The 19,093-nt window shown below is 37.2% G+C and overlaps 2 gene segments (V, D, J or C); one reads left to right on the plus strand and one right to left on the minus strand.

Annotated features, from left to right (window-relative positions):
- The window catches only part of LOC117062880, a 239,923-nt gene that overhangs the window by 130,843 nt on the left and 89,987 nt on the right, over positions 1-19,093 (minus strand).
- Positions 9,725-10,362, plus strand: LOC117062896. The segment is given in 2 exon segments: positions 9,725-9,837; positions 9,983-10,362. Coding segments are annotated over 2 exon segments (414 nt in total).

The raw sequence follows: 19,093 nt of genomic DNA on the forward strand, positions 1-19,093 counted from the left end.
GATCAGACTGTCAGTGTATCTATATAGAAAGAAGTACACATTTGTATTTCTGTGGTGTCAGTGGTGATATCCCCTTTATCATTTTTTATTGCATCTATTTGATTCCTCTCTCTTTTCTTCTTTATTAGTCTTGCTAGTGGTCTGTCAATTTTGTTGATCTTTTCAAAAAACCAACTCCTGGATTCATTGATTTTTTTGGAGGGTTTTTTGTGTCTCTATCTCCTTCAGTTCTGCTCTGATCTTAGTTATTTCTTGCCTTCTGCTAGCTTTTGAATGTGTTTGTTCTTGCTTCTCTAGTTCTTTTAATTGTGATGTTAGAGTGTCAATTTTAGATCTTTCCTGCTTTCTCTTGTGGGCATTTAGTGCTATAAATTTCCCTCTACACACTGCTTTAAATGTGTCCCAGAGATTCTGGTATGTTGTATCTTTGTTCTCATTGGTTTCATTTCGTTATGTACCCAGTAGTCATTCAGGAGCAGGTTGTTCAGTTTCCACGTAGTTGAGCGGTTTGGATTGAGTTTCTTAGTCCTGAGTTCTAGTTTGATTGCACTGTGGTCTGAGAGACAGTTTGTTATAATTTCTGTTCTTTTACATTTGCTGAGGAGTGCTTTACTTCCAAATATGTGGTCAATTTTGGAATAAGTGCGATGTGGTGCTGAGAAGAATGTATTTTCTGTTGATTTGGGGTGGAGAGTTCTATAGATGTCTATTAGGTCTGCTTGGTGCAGAGATGAGTTCAATTCCTGGATATCCTTGTTAACTTTCTGTCACGTTGATCTGTCTAATGTTGACAGTGGAGTGTTGAAGTCTCCCATTATTATTGTATGGGAGTCTAAGTCTCTTTGTAAGTCTTTAAGGACTTGCTTTATGAATCTGGGTGCTCCTGTATTGGGTGCATATATATTTAGGAGAGTTAGCTCTTCCTGTTGAATTGATCCCTTTACCATTATGTAATGGCCTTCTTTGTCTCTTTTGATCTTTGATGGTTTAAAGTCCCCACAGAAATACAAACAACCATCAGAGAATACTATAAATGCCTCTACGCAAATCAACTAGAAAATCTAGAAGAAATGGATAATTTCCTGGACACTTACACTCTCCCAAGACTAAACCAGGAAGAAGTTGAATCCCTGAATAGACCAATAGCAGGCTCTGAAATTGAGGCAACAATTAATAGCCTACCCAGCAAAAAATGTCCAGGACCAGATGGATTCACAGCTGAATTCTACCAGAGGTACAAGGAGGAGCTGGTACCAGTCCTTCTGAAACTATTCCAATCAATAGAAAAAGAGGGAATCCTCCCTAACTCATTTTATGAGGCCAACATCATCCTGATACCAAAGCCTGGCAGAGACACAACAAAAAAAGAGAATTTTAGACCAATATCCCTGATGAACATCGATGCAAAAATTCTCAATAAAATACTGGCAAACCGGATTCAGCAGCACATCAAAAAGCTTATCCACCATGATCAAGTGGGCTTCATCCCTGGGATGCAAGGCTGATTCAACATTTGCAAATCAATAAACGTAATCCAGCATATAAACAGAACCAAAGACAAGAACCACATGATTATCTCAATAGATGCAGAAAAGGCTTTTGACAAAATTCAACAGCCCTTTATGCTAAAAACGCTCAATAAATTCGGTATTGATGGAACGTACCTCAAAATAATAAAAGCTATTTATGACAAACCCACAGCTAATATCATACTGAATGGGCAGAAACTGGAAAAATTCCCTTTGAAAACAGGCACAAGACAGGGATGCCCTCTGTCACCACTCCTATTCAACATAGTGTTGGAAGTTGTGGCTAGGGCAATCAGGCAAGAGAAAGAAATCAAGGGTATCCAGTTAGGAAAAGAAGAAGTCAAATGGTCCCTGTTTGCAGATGACATGATTGTATATTTAGAAAACCCCATCGTCTCAGCCCAAAATCTCCTTAAGCTGATAAGCAACTTCAGCAAAGTCTCAGGATACAAAATTAATGTGCAAAAATCACAAGCATTCTTATACACCAGTAACAGACAAACAGAGAGCCAAATCATGAATGAACTCCCATTCACAATTGCTTCAAAGAGAATAAAATACCTAGGAATCCAGCTTACAAAGGATGTAAAGGACCTCTTCAAGGAGAACTACAAACCACTGCTCAGTGAAATCAAAGAGGACACAAACAAATGGAAGAACATACCATGCTCATGGATAGGAAGAATCAATATCGTGAAAATGGCCATATTGCCCAAGGTTATTTATAGATTCAATGCCATTCCCATCAAGCTACCAATGAGTTTCTTCACAGAATTGGAAAAAACTGCTTTAAAGTTCATATGGAACCAAAAAAGAGCCCAAATTGCCAAGACAATCCTAAGTCAAAAGGACAAAGCTGGAGGCATCACGCTACCTGACTTCAAACTATACTACAAGGCTACAGTAACCAAAACAGCATGGTACTGGTACCAAAACAGAGCTATAGACCAATGGAACAGAACAGAGTCCTCAGAAATAATACCACACATCTACAGCCATCTGATCTTTGACAAACCTGAGAGAAACAAGAAATGGGGAAAGGATTCCCTATTCAATAAATGGTGCTGGGAAAATTGGCTAGCCATAAGTAGAAAGCTGAAACTGGATCCTTTCCTTACCCCTTATATGAAGATTAATTCAAGATGGATTAGAGACTTAAATGTTAGACCTAATACCATAAAAACCCTAGAAGAAAATCTAGGTAGTACCATTCAGGACATAGGCATGGGCAAGGACTTCATGTCTAAAACACCAAAAGCAACGGCAGCAAAAGCCAAAATTGACAAATGGGATCTAATTAAACTAAAGAGCTTTTGCACAGCAAAAGAAACTACCATCAGAGTGAACAGGCAACCTACAGAATGGGAGAAAATTTTTGCAACCTACTCATCTGACAAAGGGCTAATATCCAGAATCTACAAAGAACTCAAACAAATATACAAGAAAAAAAACAAACAACCCCATCGAAAAGTGGGGAAAGGATATGAACAGACATTTCTCAAAAGAAGACATTCATACAGCCAACAGACACATGAAAAAATGCTCATCATCACTTGCCATCAGAGAAATGCAAATCAAAACCACAATGAGATACCATCTCACACCAGTTAGAATGGCAATCATTAAGAAGTCAGGAAACAACAGTTGTTGGAGAGGATGTGGAGAAATAGGAACACTTTTACCCTGTTGGTGGGATTGTAAACTAGTTCAACCATTATGGAAAACAGTATGGCAATTCCTCAAGGAACTAGAACTAAATGTACCATATGACCCAGCCATCCCACTACTGGGTATATACCCAAAGGATTATAAATTATTCTACTACAAAGACACACGCACACGTATGTTTATTGCGGCACTATTCACAATAGCAAAGACTTGGAATCAACCCAAATGTCCATCTATGACAGACTGGATTAAGAAAATGTGGCACATATACACCATGGAATACTATGCAGCCATCAAAAAGGATGAGTTTGCGTCCTTTGTAGGGACATGGATGCAGCTGGAAACCATCATTCTTAGCAAACCATCACAAGAACAGAAAACCAAACACCGCATGTTCTCACTCATAGGTGGGAACTGAACAATGAGATCACTCGGACTCGGGAAGGGGAACATCACACACTGGGGCCTATCATGGGGAGGAGGGAGGAGGGAGGGATTGCATTGGGGAGGTATACATGATATAAATGAGGAATTGATGGGTGCTGATGAGTTGATGGGTGCAGCACACCAACATGGCATAAGTATACATATGTAACAAACCTGCATGTTATGCACATGTACCCTAGAACTTAAAGTATAATAAAAAAAAAAAAAAGAAAGAAAGAAGTACACATAAGAGACTCCATTTTGTTCTGTATTCGAGATGCTGTTAATCTGTGACCCTACCCCCAACCCTGTCCTTACAAGAGACATGGGCTGTGGTGACTCAAGGTTAATGGATTTGGGGCTCTGCAGGGTGTGCTTTGTTAAACAAGTGCCTGAAGGCAGTATGCTTGTTAAAAGTCATCACCATTCTCTTAATCTGAAGTACCTGGGGACACAAACAGTGCAGAAAGCCACAAGGATCTCTACCTAGGAAACCTAGGTATTGTCCAAGGTTTGTCCCCATGTAATAGTCTGAAATATGGCCTCGTGGGAAGGGAAAGACCTGATCATCCCCTAGCCTGACACCCGTGAAGGGTCTGTGCTGAGGAGGATTAGTCAAAGAGGAAAGAAGGCCTCTTGGCAGATGAGATAGAGAAAGGCATCTGTCTCCTGCCTGTCCCTGGGCAATGGAACCTCTCGGTGTAAAACCTGATATTGTATGTTCTATTTACTGAGATAGGAGAAAACTGCTTTAGGGCTGGAGGTGAGACGTGCTAGCGGCAATGCTGCTCTTTATGCACTGAAAATGTTTATGGAGATGTTTGCATATGCACATCAAGGCACTTTTCCTTAAACTTATTCATGTCACAGAGATCTTTATTCCTATGTTTTTCTGCTGACCTTCTCCCTGCTATGACCCTATTGTCCTGCCACTTCCCTTTTTCTTAAATATGGTAAAGATAATTATCAATAAATACGGAGGCAACTCAGAGACTGGTGCCAGCGCCGGGTCCTCTGTATGCTGAGCGCCGGTCCCCTGGGCCGGTCCCCTGGGCCCACTTTTTCTTTCTCTATACTTTGTCTTTGTATCTCATTTCTTTTCTCAAGTCTCTCATTCCACTTATGAGAAACGCCCACAGGTGTGGAGGGGCAGGCCACCCCTTCATGGGAATTTTCAAGTGGCACTAAGCTGGAGAACTCACACTGAATATATAAATCTCCTGTGATCCATCCTTTCCACTCAGAAGCACATACAGGTGTGCAGCGGAACACCTGGCCAATACGCTTATAGTATTATTTGTAATAGTGACAAACGGGGAGGAGCCCAAGTGTCAACCAGCAGTTGAATAGTTATTTCCATTCAGTGTTCTGCTGACTGAAAATAATTGTATCATTGGAAGAACAGAGAGGGGTTGATCCTGCCAGAACACAAGTCAGTTAGATGATTAGCTGCTGGGCATGGTTGCGCGCCTGCAGTCCCAGCTACCCTGGTGGCTGAGGTGGGAGGATCCCTTGAGTCCAGGAGTTTGAAGCTGCAGTGAGCAATAATTGCACCACTGCCCTCCAGCTTCGGTGACAGAGCTAGAGACCCTGCCTGTAAACGTAAATTAAAAAAAGAAAGAAAGAAAGCTCTAAGTTTTCTTTTCTTTTTCTTTTCTTTTCTCTTATTTTCTTCTCTTCTCTTTTCTCTCTCTCTCTCTCTCTCTCTCTCTCTCTCTCTCTCTCTCTCTTTCTATAGCACTTAGGATTCATCTCCACTGGTTAAAGATAGATCTGATTCCATTGAGGGATAAGGGGTTACTCCAGGACTCCTCACAACAGTGTGGAATTGTGATGTGTTGATGTTACTTTTATAATCTGTTCTTTAGAACTTGTTTTTATGCCTGATGCTTTTTAATGTCTTCTGTATTTTTCTCTCTAAATACTTTACTTTCTGCATGTTATATTTCCTTTACATATCATCATGGAGAAAATTATATAAATTTTTTCTTTTATCTTAAGTCTACATAAATCTACAGTTAGTATTTGTAAAGTTAAGGGAAGAAAGTCATTACGTTTCTCCTTGTGTTAATTTAGTGTGAAGGCAAAACTTGCTTTCTTCCTTTGACCCCAACCCCCAATTCTGCTCCCTGTTTTTACATGAGTAATAACATCATTTTTATACATAGATTATTGTATACTAAATTCTATTGTATTACATACCCTGTATTTGAGGAATTGTTCAAATGCAATGAATAGTTATAAACAAAGTTTCAAGCTACTTAGATTAAGTTCTTGATTTCAATGATTTCTATCCTCATCAACAGCCTTTAAAACCACAAATCACAGTTTATCTTCTTAACTCTCAACTGTATTATTTCTACTCTTGACCAGTTGAAATCAGCCTTCCAAGATTTTCTATTTTTTAAATTTTTATGGGCATTATAATTTCTGCCTAGCTTCATAACTGCAAATTTATGTCACATTCATCATTCCTTAAGGTCACTATCACATGCTTGGGTCATAAACTTTTTTCTCTCAAAACTTTATGATTTTGTAGATATCATTACAACACCAGAGTAGAACGCCAAATTAAACCTAAATATTATGTCTTGAGGAAAAAAACTTTTAGATGTTTTAGCTTTTCATTTGATTATGTTTTAAAAAAAAGTTACAAATTATTTGTATGCTTTTTTTTGTACTAGACTTAGGCCTAGGATTGAGTGAATCCATTCAATTTATAGTCAGCTCCTAGCGGACTCAGAAATATTATCTTAAATTATGTATTTTTTATTGTTTTTATTCAAATAATTCTGCTATAGTTCTAAAAATGTTTAATTCTTAGGTTTGGCTCTCTACACTGCTTTTTTTTTTTTTTTTTAATCTATTTCACTCCCTCTCTTTATTATACAATCTCATTATACTTCTAGAATGTGAAGAGGGCGCAGTGCTCCAGTGTGACTTTCACGTTGCAGACGTGCTCCTTCATAGTGCTAAGTCCAGTTGCTAATTGCCTTAAATATTGGTTATTTTTTTAAATAGTGAATTTAGGTTATATTTTTCTCATTCGCCAGCAGAGTTCATAGACTTAGACTTACATTTACACTTTTGTATTGCACATTTTTGTTCGATTTTCTTGTGGGATTATGATAGTCATTCTTCAATTCTATTGATTATGTGAAAATACTGCAGAATTTTTCTTCTGGAATCTGCATAAGATTTTTTCATTGCTTATTTTTATTGTCATCTTTCCCTCTCTCTTTCTTTCTTTTGTCTTTACACTATCTTTGTACCATTTTTCTTTTTTCTTTCCTTTGAGATAGGGTTTCGCTGTGTTCCTCAAGATGGACTTGTACCCCTGGGCTCAAGTGATCCTTGTACTTCAACCTCCTGAGTAGCTGGGCCTGCAGGTGAACAGCACTGCAACCAGCTTAATTATCAGCATTTGTCATTCTTATTTGCTATTAATTATTACAGTTGTGGTCTGTAATAATTATGAAGATGTTTAGATCAGATATAAGTTACTGTCATGGTTCTAACTTGCATTTTGTGTGGTAGGTTCATATGAGTTTATTACATTGTTATATATAAACATATTAATGAATGAGTGCTTGAATAAATAACTAATCATTACCACAGTTGTGGTCTGTAATAATTAATAGAAAATAAGAATGACACATGATCATAATTACTTAACTGTAATTTTTGGTTCATAATGCACTTCCATTTGTCCTTTCATGGCTCTTTCTTAGTTATTTATGAGTCTTAAAAAGTGTCTTCTATGTTAATCTCACTTCTTATTCCTCTTACAGGCAGTTTTAGCTAAATTTTCTTTATAAATCCTTTTCTATTTTTACTTTATTATGACATTTTCCTCTTTAGATTACACATTATTACTCTCAAATGTAGCAGGTATGGCTGCAGTGTTGAGTTATTTAAATTTTTTATTTACATTGTTCCACTGAAATCTAAATTCAAAAGTTCCTTTAATTTGGAAACTGTCCTGACAGTTGTGATCAATCTTCGATTGAACGTTTCCGGAGTTAGGTTCATACCAGGAAAAGGGTTCTGTGTTCCAGCTGTTAAGAGGAACCCTTGCTTACCAGGCCTCTCGTTCAATGAAACATGCTGAGTGTCTCCATCTTAAAGTGAGTAGCTGAGCACCCAGAGGGCTGGGTGGGAGTCATACAGAATAAAAGGCTTTAGAACTAGCTTTAGTTTCACAGCATAGACAGTTGGCCAGTTTATAGTTGCCTGTGATTCTCTCTTTTACAGACATTATGAAAGATGAGGGAGATTGCAGCACAATGTTACAAATAAAGTGTGAAATCACACCAAAAAGATGAACATGAGAAAGTAACACATAGATGAATCTGAAGACAACCATGCATCACTGTAGACAGACCAAGGGCTTTCGGATTAGGCAAACTAAGGTCTAAACTCCAACTTTTCTTTTAGCTAATGTTTGAACTTAGGAAAGCTATTTAATGTGTCAACCAGGTGATCCTTTAGGGGTGATTAAAAATATCTCACAGACATGATAGGAAGGGTAGAGCAGATACTGTGCCTTTGGTGTGGGCCCTGGGAACATAAGCTATGCTCTGTTAATAGTAGCTATTAATCAAAATTCTATGTATTACTGTTATTATATAATTATGTGACTTAATAAATTGAAATTAAATTAACGTATAATTAATTTTAACTCTTCAACCTGAGTATTAAAACAGGAACTACTAATGCTTAGGCAGTAAACAGTGTGAGTAAATCATTACCAAATAAAATCATACTCATAAACATTGTAATAAAACATATCAAGGAGTTATTATAATTCTCCCAAGAATTTAGAATCTCCACATTTGAAAATTGCTGTAATAATGCAAAGCAAATTTCCAGTCTTAGAAGTAAAAACTAAGTTTAAATATTGTTATATTTGATAGGAAAGCACTTTATTCTCATATGAAGATTCAAATTAATCAATTATTAGTGAGAAAAACAATTTAAAAATTATTTTTTCCTTGTAATGGAGGATCCAGTGATATGATAGAATGCATAAGCAGACATTTTGAATTATATGAAAGCTTATCTTGCTATTCATGCTACTATTATATTTTCAAAGTTAAAAAAATATTTTAGAGAAAATTCTCTTCCTGTTTTAAGAAGCAGCCCTGCATTTTTATTTTGCACTGGAGCTCACAAATTATGTAGTTGGTTCTGTTTTCCAGTAATACATATCAGATACCAGCAATGTTGAAGCTTGGAAACTTTCTAGAATGCTTTTTGTTTCATTAGCAAGAATCCTCCACCTCCACGTCTAGAAGACATCCTTTGTCTTCTAGAAGAATAAAATGGGAAAAACAGAATTTTATTTTTATAAAAAACCCCAGGAGAGTAACATCACTTTCCACTCAAACTGATTATACTAATCTAATTTCTCACTCTTTATCTCTTTTATGCTAAGATATGCCTGTAATTTTCAGAGTTCCATTTTCAAAGTCTGCTTATAGTTTTTAAAAATGTGCATTTATGGTATAGAAAGAAAATCATTTTGTGACAACCAGGTTCCTTTGAAAAGCAATTAATACACTGTAGTCAAAATAAAAATTTTAATACATGAAAACAACTCTCAGGATATTATGAAGTTATAGTTTAGTAGAACTAACAAGTGCATTAATGCCAAAGAAAAGTAGGGCTCAGTAATCAGGGAAGTGTGCATTGTAAAAGTACAGCCTCTCTGACCCTGAGTTTCATCACAGGGAACAGAACAGGATGCTTGATGTAGGGCTCAAAGAAAGGCAATTGTTGGCAATGTCAGGAATATTGCCAGGGTGTCTACCAGTGGTAGGTTACTGAGTATCAGAACCACAGAAGAGGTAGCACTGAAGTCTGCAGAATAATGAGTCTTGTTGCAGAAAAGCAAAGAAAAAGAAAGATGATAAATGCACACCCAAGAGGTTACGTCAATTTTAACCTTCTGAGTGTGCACAGCTGTGAAGCTAAAACTATGCACAGCTCATGGTTTAGATCTCACACACTCTGCCATTTAAACACTCCCTATGTCACCATCATGTACCACATAATTTACATATTTCTCCTTTATATAACCCTGTAATATGTTTGTGACCATAAAATTTATGCTGTCAAACTGATTAGGAAACTGACTACCACCTGCAGGTCAGGGCCAAGGTTATGGGATCCCAGGTTCACCTCCTCAGCTTCCTCCTCCTTTGGATCTCTGGTAAGAGAAACACTTCGTCTCCTCTGTGCCATTAAGTCCCCCTCATCTCCACAAAAATATTATATTTTCATAAGGAATTGATTTTCCTCATTCTCTCCAAATATGATGCATTTTATTTATGTTTTTTACTTTGCTCCATAATCAGCTACCAGGGCAGAAACGATACTCACTCAGTCTCCGGCATTTGTGTCAGCGACTCCAGGAGACAAAGTCACCATCTCCTGCAAAGCCAGCCAAGACATTGATGATGATATGAACTGGTACCAACAGGAACCAGGAGAAGCTCCTAAACTCATTATTAAAGATGCTACTACTCTCGTTTCTGGAATCCCACCTCGATTCAGTGGCAGCGGGTATGGAACAGATTTTACTCTCACAATTAATAATATAGAATCTGAGGATGCTGCATATTACTTCTGTCTACAACATGATAATTTCCCTCTCACAGTGATGAACCCTGTTACAAAAACCTCCAAATGCTCTCGGTGGGATTGCCTCCGCTGCTGCTGAAAATACTCAGAATGTGGAACTGGGTGACCCTGTGGTGTTTATAACGCTTCTCCATGCCCATGTAACTCACTTCCTTTTTCTTTTTGTTTCTGTAGCTTCTGCTGCCCCCATGCTGTGCCTGAAACACTTGATATGACAAAAACCAGGACAGCCTTTCTCACATTGTCCAGCTGTGCCAACAATTTCACTTCCAAGCAGAGGTAGTTTCTCATGACCAACTCCCTGTCTTTTGCCACACTCATCATTTCCACCTCCAAAGACCAAAAATGCATCTAGCTTAGATTCCAAATAGTAGCATTAAAGGACACTGTCCCCTCCTATAAACATTCTCACCCTCATCCACACAGTCATTGTGACTGTTCCCTAACCCACTGAGTGCTCACCAGTCCTCCTCAGTCCTCCCTCCAGTGATGGGGAAAAGCAAGTGATTGAGAGCAACATGTAACCTGGGTACAGACTCTTACTAGTCAGGTTCGCCTCAGATTTCAAGTATTTATCTTTCTTTTATTTTCCTTTTTTTTTCTTACTTATATTGATCAGTAAGATGTCTCATTTCTTTTTTTAAGAAACTTGTTCTTTTGAGATACTTGTTCTTTTAACACAATTCAATTCTATAATTCCAAATATAAAGAGATATCCTCTATGTCTTTGGACAAGTTTTGGTTTATCCCCGTCATGCCACTGCTCAAATCTTACCTGAAATCCCACATAATTTTCCAAAACCTGAAAACTGTGTAGACGTTGAGGAAATTAAATTTGACAAATCACAATACTTGAGGAAACACATACCTTTTTATCTTCACTCTTTAATGTTCAGGTGATTCTTTTTAATTGAGCATTTGCTATTTAGAATCACTTCTCTGAAACTTGTGGGAAAATAACACCAGCAAAGTAGTCTTCACGTTTTGACCTCGTTCTTCCCAGATTATGCTAGCCTTCATGCTGTTGTTCTACTACAGCCACTACCTAAAGAAATCTCATGTAGGATTGTTTCCTAAGGAAATATTAAGATTTATCTGTAATTATCCCTAACTCTGCAAACTTAATTGACTTCTCAGGTTAGTATTTAATAGCCAACAAATAAGGAGTGGCTGAAATAATATTACCAAGGAAGGAAATAATTGGATCATAGAAAAGAGGACTTTGTGGTTATTGCATGGTGAAGACCAACAAAGGCCATTGCACCCAGTAATAATATGCGCAATGATGAGCTCATAGTTAAGAGCAATTTCTGTCTTAGATTTACTGTCATTAAACTGGGCTGGAACCCTGGAGGGCAAGGTAGATGAATGATAATCAAAAACATGATTTCATATGTGAAGTTCTTTGGAAGGCTCAATTTCAGAGATCTCCCCCACTCTCTGTAAGAGCAGACATCAGAGAATCTGATTCTGGAATCTCATTTTTTCTCTTACAGCTCTTTTCTACTATAATTGTTTTTCCACTTCCAAGGACATACATTGATAAATATGGTCAACAGAATATTAAGGTGATGTCAATATTAGTGACTGCCCTATAAGAGTGAACAGAAACATTTGTGTTTGTCAGTTTTTAGTCCTCACTTATGCTTCTTTCTTGACTAATGTAATCTCTCCCCTTAATGTCTGGAGCAGACATCAATAAGAATAATAAATAATATGTTTAGTCTCAAAGATGGTGAATACAGAAAGTGGTCAGAATGTGAACAAGACTATTAAGTATTTAGCTAAAAATAAAACTATTGAGTTTTGCAAATTCTTATCAAGTCTTCTCTAAGATTGAAACTCCAGATTTTAGTGAATATCCTGTCCAGGAAATATTACATTATAATCCCTTTCTCTCTGCTCCCATCTACTTTAGGCTCATAGTGACATAAAAGTGAATTTCCATTCTATGAGAATATATAAACCCTGATTATTTCTTTTTATATAGATGCTCTATCCCTTGCCTATGTGCTAGTTTCTTACTGAGTCACTAGCTTGCACCATATACACAACCCCCAGTGGTTTATGATAGGATGAACCTATTGAAGCAGCTGGCAGAGACAAGGTTATTTATGTGGGTAATTGTGTACACTTCTTGGACAGTCCCTGGGTCTCTCACACTGTTACCACAGCAGCATTATAAAAACATCATCTATCTATCACTCTATCTATCAGTTGATCTATCTGTCCATCTATCTATTGTCTGTCTAATCTATCTCCATAAACACACATACATACTCACATTTGTGTGTGTGTGTGTATAGAAGAAATGATAAAAGTTATATATGTCTTATGTCCCAAACTTTAGAAAGGATATGTAACATGTTAGCAATCTTTGAACACACTTGCTGGAATATAAAGTAAAATACATTGTTGCTGGTATATCAAACTGTAGTGGATAATCCTTTTGATTTCCAAACAGGGTATACAAATGTACCTTTCTACCAGCAATGTATGAGAGTTTCTATTGTTCTACATCTCCACCAACACTTGGTATTGTAAAACTTTTTAATTTAAGCCTTCCTTCTACATGTATGTAGTATCACTCCATAATTATGGTCTGTGTTTATGGGATTATATATGGATTGTATATGCTTGTAAGGCATTTGACCATCCTCTGGGTTAAAATTTCTGTCCAGGTCTGCCCATTTGCTAATGCATTTTCTGATTTAGCTGAATTGATATGTATGAAAAAATATATATAACATACGTGTGATATATATCAGCATATATCTGCCTATCATCCATCCATCTATCTATCCATTGATCAAGACAGACCGAATGTTTGTGCTCTGCCAAAATTCATATGTTGAAATCTTAATTCCAATATATTGATCAAGATTGAGCCTTGGCAGGTAATTAGACTGTTAGGGTAAAGCCCTCATGAATGGAATTAACGTCTTTATAAGAAGAAGCCAAGAGACCAGAGGGCTAGGTAGCTCTCTGCTCTCAGCTACATGCAAGGAAAAGGCCCTCTACAAACCCGGAAGTGGGGCTTCACCATAGACCAGATTGGCTGGCACCTTGATCTTGAACTTCTCAGCTTCCAGAACTGAAATAAATTTCTGCTGTTTAACCCCTTCCATCCCCCAATTTATGGTAATCTGATATAGCAGCCTGAACTAACATCTGTATCCGTATTTATAAAACTATAGATATAGATAGAGAGAACCAGTATTTTTTTGCATTTGTCTCTGTCTCTGGCAAAAATTATCTTTTTATTCACTTAAGTCTGTAAATGGAATCATTTTCTTAATTTATTTTTCAGATTGTTTATTGTTATTGTAAAAATGAAACTTTTTTATTTTCTGTCCTGAAACTATATTTAATTTATTTATTAGTTCTAATATTTTTTGATGAGTTTTAAAAAAATATTTTGTTTTAAGTTCCAGGATATATGTACAGATGTACAGGACGTGCAGGTTTGCTACATAGGTAAACATGTGCCATGGTGGTTTGCTGCACCTATCAACCCATCACCTAGATATTAAGCCCTATGTACCTAAGCTATTTATCACGATGTTCTTCCCGATCCCCCAGTGTGTGTTGTTCCCCTGCCTGTGTCCATGGGTTCTCATTGTTCAGCTCCCACTTATAAGTGAGGACATGAGATGTTTGGTTTTCTGTTCCTGTGTTAGTTTGCTGAAGACAATGGCTTCCAGCTCCATCCATGTCCCTGCAAAGGACATGATCTCATTACTTTTTATGGCTGCATAATATTCCATGGTATAAGAACCACATTTTCTTTATCCAATCTATCATTGATGGGCATTTGGGTTGATTCCATGTCTTTGCTATTATGAATAGTGCTGCAATGAACATACATGAGCATGTATCTTTGTAATAGGATGATTTATATTCCTTTGAGTATATACCCAGTAATTGGATTGCTGGGCCAAATGGTATTTCTGGTTCTAGGTCTTCGAGGAATTGCCAAACTGTCTTCCACAATGGTTGAACTAATTTATATTCCCACCAATAGTTTAAAAGTGTTTCTATTTCTCCACAGCTTCACCAGTGTCCACTGTTTCTTGACTTTTTAATAATTGCCATTCTGACTGGCATGAGATGGTATCTCATTGGGGTTTTGATTTGTATTTATCTAATGATCAGTGATGTTGAGCTTTTTGTTCATAGTCTTTTGGCCACATATATTTTGTCTGTTCATGTCATTTGTCCAGTTTTTAATAGAGTTGTTTTTTTCTTTTCTTGTAAGTTTGTTTAAATTCCTGGTAGATTCTGGACCTTTGTCAGTTGGATAGAGTGCAAACATTTTCTCCCATTCTGTACTTGTCTGTTCACTCTGATGATAGTTTATTTTGCTGTACAGAAGCTCTTTAGTTTAATTAAGCCACATGTGTCTATTTTTGCTTTTATTTCAATTGCTTTTGATGTTTTTGTCATGAAATATTTGCCTGTGTTTATGAAATATTTGTCCTGAATGGTATTGCCTAGATTTTCTTCTAGGGTTTTTATAGTTTGGGGTTTTACATTTAACTCTTGATATGGTTTGGTTGTGTGTGTCCCCACCCAAATCATCTTGAATTGTAACTGCCACAATTCCCACATGTCATGGGAGGAACTTGGTGGGAGGCGATTGAATTATGGGATTGGGTCTTTCCTGAGCTGTTCTCATGATAGTGAATGAGTCTCATGAGATCTGATGGTTTTAAAAAACGAGAGTTTGCCTGCACAAGTTCTCTCTTTGCCTGCTGCCATCCATGTAAGAGGTGACTTGCTCCTCCTTGCCTTCTGCCATGATTGTGAGACCTTCCCCAGCCATGTGGAACTGTAAGTCTAATTAAACTTCTTTTTCTTTTTTTTATAAATTGCCCAGTCTCAGGTATGTCTTTATCAGCAGTGTAAAAACGAACTAATACAGGTCTTTAATCCATCTTGAGTTATTGATGAACTCTTTCGAGTTTTCTGTATATAAGATCATGCTGTCTGTAAGCAGAGACAATTTAACTTCTTTCTCTTTGATTTGAATGCCTTTAATTTCCTTTTCTTGCCTAATTGCTCTGACTAGGACTTTCCAGTACTATATTAACAGAAGTGGTTAGAGTGAACACTCTTGTATTATTCCTGTTCTTAGAAGAAAAGCTTTTAGCTTTTCACCACTGGGTACAATGTTAGTTGTGGGATTGTCATATATGGCCTTTATGTGGAGGTACATTCTTTCTATACTTAGTTTGTTGAAAATTTTTGATCATTAAAAATGTTTAATGTAATCAAATGTGCTTTTGCATCTATTGAGATGCTCATATGATTTTTTTCCTCTTTCACTCTGTTATAGTGGCATATCAGATTTTATTTACCTGTGTATGTTGAACTATCCTTGCATCCAAGGGATAAATTCCTTTTAATTGTTGTGAATAATCCTCTTAACATGCTGATGAATTCAGTTTTCTAGTAATTTGCTAAGATTTTTTGCATCTAGGTTTATCAGTGATATTGGTCTGTAATTTTCTTTTCTTGTAGTGTTCTTATCTAGCTTTGGAATAAGGGATGCTGATGTTATAAAATAAGTTTGGAAGTGTCTCCTCTTCTTCAATTATTTGGAAAGCTTGAGAGTAATTGGCATTAATTCTTCTTTAAATGTTTGGTAGAATTCAATAGTAAAGCCATCAGGTCCTTTTCTCTTCTTTGTTGAGATGTTTATGATTACTGATTGAATCTTCTTACTAATTACTGGCCTGTTCAGATTTTTAAAGAAATTTTCACAATTCTCTCTTGGTACATTGTTACTTATCCTTATTTTATGGCACAGCACAGGTTATGTCTTATTTTGGTGAATATTCTATGTACACTTGAAAAAGATGTATATTCTTTCATGTTGGGGGATAGTGTTCATGAGCAGTTAGTTCAGGTTGGTTGGTATACTCTGTTACATTTTCGATATACCTAATGGTTTTCTGTCTTGTTATATCAATTACTGAAAGTAGTATGTCAAAATGTAACTGCATTTATGGAAATCGGTAAATGCTGCACACCAGGAATTTTAGGTTTTTGAGGGGCTGATTGCTACATATTATTAACCCAATAATGGTGCTATGCCGTTTATAATTGTTGCTTTTTAAATTCTCTTTAAAAAAATTCTATTACTGTCTTTCTACTTTTCTTTGCTCCTAGGTCCTCTGTCTATTGCATATAATTTTTTCACCTACAATGATTTTTAAGGCTGTCTAAATCACATGCTTTCTGACAGATTTCTCTTAGACTCAGGCATCTCATTCCCAGGGAGGATGAACAATGTTCAGGGAGGACACTTGTATCCTACCTGCACGACTAGAGAAGACATTAGGGACTGCCAGGTCTTAATTACACCAGATTAAAGGGTCAACAGTCAAGGAATGCTGCCCTATCTGCTATCAATAGGATTTATCATCTCAAGAAAGAAAATAGGAACAATAGAATGGGCACAATACTGTAAGAAATTTGTCAGTTTGGACATTTCATAACATCATAGTCCCCTTTTTGGGTAACCCTGTTAAACTTCACAGGGATTAGAATTTTATCATTTATTCCAAAAATAATTTAAATATTACCATTCACTATAGAAGAAGGTTGGGTTTTATATCAGCAGTCCTTACTACAAAGTAACATATTATTTCAACCAAATGACCCAAAGGATCCAGGACTGTGTGCTTGCTGCCTATAGTCATATTTTCTTGATTGGAGAGAAGTTCTACTGCTAGTTTTATCCTCCTCATCCTGCTTATGCAGCCACATCTTAAGAAACAACCTACCTAAAGATTAATGCTCTACTGAGAAAAGAATTGCAACATACCTGTATTTTTGCCTTTGTTACACCAGCTGCCACCAAACTGGAGCCCTTTCAGGGTTTATTTGTCCCCTTGACCTTGTTTCTTTACTTTCTTCTACTGGTCAACCATCATCAGCAGTCAACTAATCCCACCCAGACTTCACTAGAGGCCACTGTGAAGCAAGAAGAAGGGACCATGACCCTCACAGTCTCAGAGGGGGAAGCAGATGGGCCGTGAGGAAGAGGGTTTTTGTTCCAGTCTCTAACACTGTGGGTGGAATGTTATTCCAATGCTGACAGTAATAGTTTGCAGCATCTTCAGCCTCCATGCTGCTGCTGATTGTGAGCGTGTAAGAGGTCCCAGAACCGCTGCCACTGAACCTGGCTGGGACTCCAGAAGCCAGACTTGATGTTCTATAAACAAGAAGCCTTGGAGGTAATCCTGGCTTCTGTTGGTACCACTGCAAGTTGCTGGTGCTTACACTTCAGCTGGCCGTGCAGGAGATGGTGACTCTTTCTCCTTGGGAGACAGCCATGGATGTTGGAGACTGGGTCAGCACAATTTCTCCATTGGACACTAGGATTATATAGAATGGATGAAAATGTATAAATGTGAACAAAAATAGAATATCCTTATACCATGCAATATGTAAAAGTACTATAAGACTTAATTTTAAAAGAAAAAAATGAAAAGCCTATTTTAGACTCAAACTCCCATGCAAAATACAATCCTGAGTTTAGAGCTTCCTCTCTTTCTTACCTGTGACACTGAGCAGAAGGAAGATGAAAATTTGAGCCTGAAAATCCATTATGTTAGCTGAGCCCTGTCACACGCTAAACATACCTCTTCTTAAAATGAACACCCCTTAAAAGCAATTCTGAGCATTTTGTGGTTATTGAGGAAGAAGTAGGCAAATTAGCAGGGTAGGAGGTCCTTGGCTTGTAAGTCCCTATGGGCCTTCCTCTTGTATAAGTGATACAGGACAGGGAAGCTTCTCGGTTCTTTTTCTGAAGTGGTGTGAACACTGGTTCAGTCAGGGCATTATCTGTTTGTGTGCACACAGGCTTAATTTGACCTCTTAGCAAGGGAAGTTCTACTGGGCAGGGTGTGAGCTGTATTTGCTCTGTGGTATGAATTTGCTAAGGAATACCTATATAATGTCCATGGGAAAACCCCAAATTCCACAGATGTTCCTTCTCTTTCTCTGGAAGTTGCTAAACGGAGACCTTGCCCAATCACTATGGTCTCCTCAAATGACTCTACTAAAATCCCAGTAATCTGGAACCTAAACATCCTCAGGGATGTTTTCACAGAAGATTCACACTGGTTTCATTCAGAGAAGATAAAACACCAGTAAGGTAGGGCAAAGTAAACCTTTTTGTATGAAATTGAAGGAAATCCAGTCATTCGTTCATTAACAAGTGCAACTTACCTAGCACTATACCTCTACTGATTTTGAAAGCATCCTGGGCTTTATGGAGCTGGAATAGAGGTTCAGATTAAATAACTACAAATCAAAGTGATGGTTATTTTAGTCACAATATGGGTAGTGTTCTATTGCTAGAGTGTTTAGCTAGAGGCCCTATTTTTATCTGGGTATGCTGAAGAATAGTTTTCCTAAAAGTTATATATTAATTAACAAAGAGTTAGTGAGAGCACTAGAAGCAGAGAATATATGTAAGAGCTTGTTCAAAGCAAGGTCTTAAATTTTAGTCTCATTGCAAATTTGGATTCTATTCCTCTTGAATGGACTACTGATGAGTAGTCCATTCCTCATGAAGACCACGAGGAAGCATGAAAATATCTGCATTGCTTCCTCAAGGATGTTTAATTGCCTCATTGATTCTCTTGGGAAAGAATTCTCCCATTGTTGCTCATTGATTCTCAAAGATTAGAAGTAAAAATAACTTAGGGAATTTGTGACTAAAGTTCTCATGCTCAGAGATACTGACCTCCTATGTGGTGTTGAGTTTACCTTAATTCTTGAAGGATGCTTAACTTTGAAGCGAATTCTAG

This window comes from Trachypithecus francoisi, unplaced genomic scaffold, assembly GCF_009764315.1.
Source record: "Trachypithecus francoisi isolate TF-2019V2 unplaced genomic scaffold, Tfra_2.0 Lachesis_group17, whole genome shotgun sequence".
Taxonomy (NCBI): domain Eukaryota; kingdom Metazoa; phylum Chordata; class Mammalia; order Primates; family Cercopithecidae; genus Trachypithecus; species Trachypithecus francoisi.